The 6521-nt window shown below is 37.7% G+C and overlaps 1 protein-coding gene across 1 annotated transcript; it reads right to left on the bottom strand.

Moving 5' to 3' along the window:
* Positions 1–3481: 3481 nt before the first annotated feature.
* LOC104096055 (sterol 14-demethylase) lies at positions 3482–6206 on the bottom strand. Its single transcript, XM_009602342.4, has 3 exons — positions 6004–6206; positions 5289–5780; positions 3482–4704 (listed from the first exon to the last, which is right to left on the bottom strand). Exons 2-3 carry the CDS (start codon positions 5751–5753, stop codon positions 3706–3708), a joined length of 1464 nt encoding a protein of 487 aa, XP_009600637.1. The 5' UTR covers positions 5754–5780; positions 6004–6206; the 3' UTR covers positions 3482–3705.
* Positions 6207–6521: the final 315 nt, after the last annotated feature.

A 6521-nucleotide genomic window follows, 5' to 3' on the forward strand; every position in this document is an offset into this window, starting at 1 on the left:
TCATTTGATCTTAAAGCTTGAAGCTCCTCGTGCATGGTTGCGAGTGGGTTGTGCTTGATTGTGCCTTGATGCTGTGGAATGGATGGAACAGGTTCTAGAGGTTCATGCTGTTGTTGTGCTGCTGATAATTCTCCAAGAAATTGTTGAGGTAGATCATTGTGTTGTGGAACTATATAGAAGGCTGCAACAACGAGATTCCAGTGTGCAAATCCAAAGGCTGCAGGTTATCATCGCTCAACTGGTCCTGGGCACTAGGTGAAATATCCTCTTTGTTTGCAAGGATTCTTGAAAGGTATTTATATGAAGAGAACTAGATTCTGCACTCAAATTACACGTAAGGTAAAGAAAGTTCATCAAACATAACATGTCTTGAAATAAAAATCTTCGGATTCGAAGATAGCATCTATAACCTTTGTGTAATAGACTATAGCCGATGAATACACATGAAAAAGTTTTTGGTTGAAACTTATTTTTATTGTTTCCCTTGAGATAGGGGAAACATCTACACCCATAGACTCTTATAGTGTTGTAGTCCGGTTGAAGTCCATATAATATAGAGAAAGGGGATTCCATACTTAATGTAGAAGTAGACGTTCGATTGATCAAGAAAATGGCATTCATAAAAGCTTCCACCCATAGAAACAATGGTAGATTTGCATTAAAAATAAATGTGAGGCCAGTTTTACAATATGCCTGTAGTTTCTTTCTGCTACTTCATTTTGCTCACAAGAAATTTGTCTTTTAGTTCCATGTTGAGCCAAATAATTGACTGAAAAACTTTAAGCTTCTTAGAAAATCCTCTTTTGCAATCGTGATTCACAATCTCCCCCCGTGTCTTTTACTCTTCGTGATCGCAATACTTTTCTACCAAGGTGTGATCATTCATAAAACTAGATAGGAAATCAGATTTTCTCTTCGGGGGTAAAACCAAGTGAACCTTGTACAGTTATCAAGAAAAATAGCATAATACTTAATCCCTTGAGATTAATTCACAGGGACCGGACCCCATAAATCACTGTGTATTTTTGCTAATGGCTCAAGTTCTCTTTTACTTGACACTTGGAAAGGTAACTTACAGCTTTTGCCCATTTGACATCTAGTACAAACTGAAAATCTTTATTCTATCTCGTGGCATCAATCAAATTATTGCTATGCAAGAAACTAATAATTCTTGAACGAGTGTGTCCTAATCTTTGATGCCATATTGAATCGGAACTCTTCTCAGCTTTTGTAGTTGTCATTGCTTCCTGTATATTTCTTCCCAAAGTTTACAGATCATCCCTTCTATTTTCCTTTGTCAGAATTATTCCCATCCTCCTGTCCTTAAAAAACGTTCCTTGTCAATAAACTCAATAGAGCAAGTATTATCCTTTGCTCTAACAGAAATAAGGTTCTTCTTGAATTCGGGCACAACAAATACATCCTTTAATCGTAGGTTCTTTTCAATATTTTTATATCCTATGTGTGTAATAGGTAGTTTATCATCATTGCCCACCATAACAAGATAAGTTCCTTTAAATGTAGATGAGTTCATAAGAATACCTGAAGACTGCACCATGTGATTGGTAGCACCTGAAGCTATGTAGAGATGACTGTCATGTTGATCACCAAGTGACATAGCTGCTTGAGCATGTGGTACTTCTTGTTGTGTCTGCTAGGAACAATCCCATCTATCAAAGCAAGAGAGCCTTGTATGATTGTTCCTTCCACAAATTTAGAAGAGATTATTTTCGTTTCTCCTCGACTGATTTGATCCTTGGATAGGAAACTGTCTTTGATTAAATCCTCCTCTATTTCCTCTTCCTCTAAAGGAATTTTCACAACCTCTTCCTTGATTTTTCTGTGACATAAAGGCTATCGTTGGATCAAGGTTGGTTTGTGTCACATGCTCCTCCTCATCTTTCCTCATCTCAAAACCCTCAAAGGGCAGTCACAAATTGGTTAAAGTTAGGATATGGTGCTTTCCCTAACATCACAGTACGAAGAGTCTTGTATTTGCTTCCAATACCTCTAGCAAAATTAATTACTTTACTATCTTCGTCCAATGGTTTTTGGATAGCCATAAGACTATCACAGATTCCTTTAGCCTCCTTTATCTACCGATCGACGGATTTTGACCCCAATATATTTTTTGGTTTGAAGTTGCTTCAACTGAAATTCCTTATTTTTGCTTGCTTGAAGGTAGGTATCCTCAAGACATGCTCACATTTGTTTTACTGTAGAACATCCTATGACGAGGAACATTGACTCTTCTATCATTGTTCCGAAAAGCCAGTACTCCTAACAAGAACGTCATGTTCTTCCTATTCAGTGAACTTCGGGTTTGGATTGCTTTCCCCTTTCTCATCTACTGTGGTCTTGGCTGGGGTTCATCTTTGATGGTTGTTTTGGAGGAGAAGGAAGGATCATCAGGATCGTTTGATTTTTAATAGAACCTATAATCTAATGCCATGAAGAAATATATAAAATGAATAAGCTTTGAGTGTTTAATTTCCGCATATACTTTACATGAAGAATACTTGAGTAGTTTAGTCTATCCCTATCTCCTATTAGTACAATCACATAGGAACTAATATACATCATATTAGAGAGACACACACGGCTTAGAGCTACAGTCCTTCTTCATGTGGTATAGTCTAACATAATTCAAGCTTCTACAGGTTGAACTCCAGCATATTAGACAGAGAATGAAGAGATTTCCAGCTTATTCATCTTTTCAACAGCCATTTCAATGTGATTCTGATCGAATATTGAGCCAACTGTCTTGTCAACTTTCAAGAAATATCATGCAATTATTAGACCAAGGACTTCTTTAATGTCAAATGTACTTCCTAATAAAATCTCTGGACTTTCAATGGTGAAGTGTACAGCCCGAAACCTGCATTCATGCACTTTTTGCGGAAAATTCCATGCAGTTTAGAGTTTTGGAAGGCTGTTGTTGCTCAATTTATAGCATTACTTTCTAATTGTAACTTTAGCTACCTTCTTATAAGATTGCACTCCATACTAAACACATACATATGATGCACCAAAAGGACAACTTAGGAAGATCTTTTCATTGTTTTCACTATGTTACTAACCATTGAACACATTCCCTTATTTAAGTTATGGGTTCATAGTTCAATAATTTCAGTAATTTTAGTGAATCATACATATATATATATCTAGGTCTAGGCTAAAAATTATGGCTTCAAATGAACCCATATCTATAGTGTTAGATCCGCCCGTATACTTCTCTTGTGCTTTATGATAAAACGATTGGCATTCACATCTTTAACTCATACTTTGAACAGAAAAATTAAACCTGCTCTAAAAGGGCAAACTATATAATTGGAAAACGTATGGTAACAGGCAAATCAAACCTTCATATTGCCAAGTATAACGCAAACTTAACCTCTTCAAAAGGGCACATCCTGTACAGTTTAATTAACTTATTGACGGTGAGAATATGATAAAATCCAGATCTTCATGCAAAAGCTGATGGAAGAAAGCACAAGCTAACTATATCACAAGGTCCAGAACCGCATACTCTAATAACATAACAGTAGTCGTTGCAATCTTCAAGAGAAACAGGTCGAGACCTTTTCAAAATAGGCGTAGAAAGAGGACCAACATCAACAAAGCAGTCAACATCAAACAGAATTAAAGCTAGCCAACAAACATAAATGATCTTAAATTGCTACGTTCATTGCAGATGTTATCTGCTTATTCAGTGGAGAGCTTTCGGCGCTTGTACTTCACCATTACTTTGCCTTTGACACCAACAACCATTGCATTCCAGTCGATTTCAGGGAAAGGCGAGATCAATTCGAACTCAAAATTTCTCAGCAAGTGACTCCATATTGCTTTTATCTGCAGATAAGCAAATGGTTCCCCAAGACAACCATGCCTGCCTCCACCAAAAGAAATATACGAGAATGCTCCTGCTACCTTATCTTCATCTCGACCAGGAGCAAACCTATCGGGGTCATAAGTATCTGGATTCTTGTAGACATGTGGCAGCCTGTTTGCAAAAGCAGGTGATGTCGCAACAATATGGCCCTTAGGAATATCATACTCTTTTCCTTCCCTGGTTTTAACAGTGAAATCACTATGCGAACTACGTAGAAGCATTATCAGTGGAGGATGGAGTCTCAGGGCTTCCTTTATGCATCTATAGAGGACTTCCATCTCGGAAAGGATGTCATGATCGACCTTATTCCCATGTTTCTTCATCAGATTCTTCTGTTCATCTACGACGGCAGACATGTACTTGTTGTTGCAGAGAAGGTATGCCCCTGCCCAAGTGGAGGTGATGGAACTGGTGTGTTGCCCAGCGAAAAGAGCAGCAATCAGAAGACCTGTGATCTCAGACTCTGTCGTTGCCCGCCCATCTTTGTACTTGGAGTCAATGAAGCATTGTAACATATCGCCCTCCGCCTTGCCTGTACGTTTTCTAGAATCTATGATGTTTGCAAAGATCTCCGCGAGCTTCTTGCGGGCATTGTCACGACGGCGATGGGCTGGAATGGGAAGGTAGGGAAATATTACACTGATAGGAAGCATCCCATTGTCCAGGTCATGGAAGAGAGCAGAGACATCCTCAAAGAGTTTATTGCGAACCTCTTCTCCCAACAGACATCTACTAGCTGTCAGTATGATAAGATGCTCCAGTTCATACTTCAAGTCCACTTCACCACTATCACCCCATTTTGAGAAGTACTCCTGCATTTGCCATGCACAAGACGAAGAAAGAACAACAAACCCGATTAATCAAGCTACACTTATGTAAAGTTCGAAAAGATAATACTAATTGCATGATAATACTGAGCCTTAAGATCTTGCAGTATGGTCTACTGAAAAAGTAGGAAACTTGATCACGATCTTAGTTACAGAAACAAATACAACATTACTAGGCCAAGGATCTAGTAGGGGATTCTTGTAAAACCAGTGATAGGCCAAACTAAAATCAATCAGAAGAAAAACAATAGAAGTTAAAAGGGTGGGAAAGAAATAAAGATCCAAGATCATAAGAGAATTTCAGAGATCTAAGGACATTATCCTAAATAAGGCAACCAATATAAATTTTTCTTGTTGAATCACAGCGACACAGGTCAACTCATATTCAGAAGCACAATTAGAGCACATAGATATTGTCCCTTTTAAATTCTGTTCACTATTTTCAGATAAAATAGGCACGCAAAGTCCAATTAGTGGTATAGCAAAGTACCATGCTTAGTACCTTAAAACTGAAGCAAACATTATTATATACAATAAATGTGACCAATTTACAGAAATTCTTTCAGTACCTCAGCTTCCATGACCATCTGATCCACATATCCCTTCAATTTATTTACCCTCAAAGATTCAGTAAAGAACCTAAATTGCTCTTGTCTGATAGTATAATCAACGTCAAAAACCACACCAGGGCCAAAAGTAGGCACATTGAACTGATAAACCTCTTGTTGACTGAGATCGGTTTCTGGGGCCTTAAAGAAATGGGCCGACACTTCTGGGCCAATGAAGAACGTGATATTCTTGTTCAGTAGATTCAGAGTGAACACACTACCAAGCTTAGGGTACTCCTCCCGCAGCATAACCACTGGGCCTTTGAGGAATCGAAGCAACCCACCGAGAATTGGCCAGGATTTGATCACTGGAGGCAGCCGCTTCTTAGATCTGGGCATAATTAATGCTGATATGAGTTTGGCTACCACTAGGGTCGCTACTAGCAGCAACCCCGCGTTAAGAATCTTGTTGTCCCCTAACTCCATAGCTATGGCTTATTCAATAAATAAAACCTGCAATTTAAGGGAAAAGATGGAGACTTTAGTTAGAATTTAAATGATCTGAAATTAAATTTCGCAAAAAGGAGTGAATCACATTGCAGAATATAAAGATCTGAGATTCCAAAGCAGTCAAAAAAACAGAAAAACAAAAAACCAGAGGGAGTGTGTGTGTGTGTGTATAAGAAAATTAAAGAAAAAGAACAAGTTAAAGAATGAAGTAAGAGTAATGGGGAACCTGACTGAAGAATCAAAAGATTAACAGAGGCTAATAGTCATAATGGAGGCGCACTTCTGGTTAAGAGTCCTTTCACTCTATCTATAGACTATAGAACTGTAGATTGACTGCTGACTGTGCACAGCTGTTCCTTTTATTTATTTGTTTTACTTTTTCTTTTTTTGACACACAGGAGTTTGAGTTGGATCGGGATTCTTGGGTATATTACAGTAGCTTGTTTGGCAAAGTTTCTCCACCTCAAAAAGTAGTGCCCCCCCCCAAGTTTAAAGATCTGTTTGTCCATAAAAAAGTTTTTCATTTTTTTATTTTTAAAAGAAATGTATTTGTCCCTGAAGTTTTGTAAGGTTTTTAAAATTTTTGGTTTTACCCACTTTTTCAAAATTTTCGAAAATTATTTTTTTTACTAACAAAACTGTAATATTTTTCCAAAAATTATAATTTTTATGTCCAAACATGTAGTACGTGTTTCGCCAAACTTTTAAAGTTTGCTGATTGTAGGGATAAATTTAGCCCGATAA

The sequence above is a fragment of the Nicotiana tomentosiformis genome, chromosome 11 (genome assembly GCF_000390325.3).
Source record: "Nicotiana tomentosiformis chromosome 11, ASM39032v3, whole genome shotgun sequence".
Lineage (NCBI taxonomy): Eukaryota > Viridiplantae > Streptophyta > Magnoliopsida > Solanales > Solanaceae > Nicotiana > Nicotiana tomentosiformis.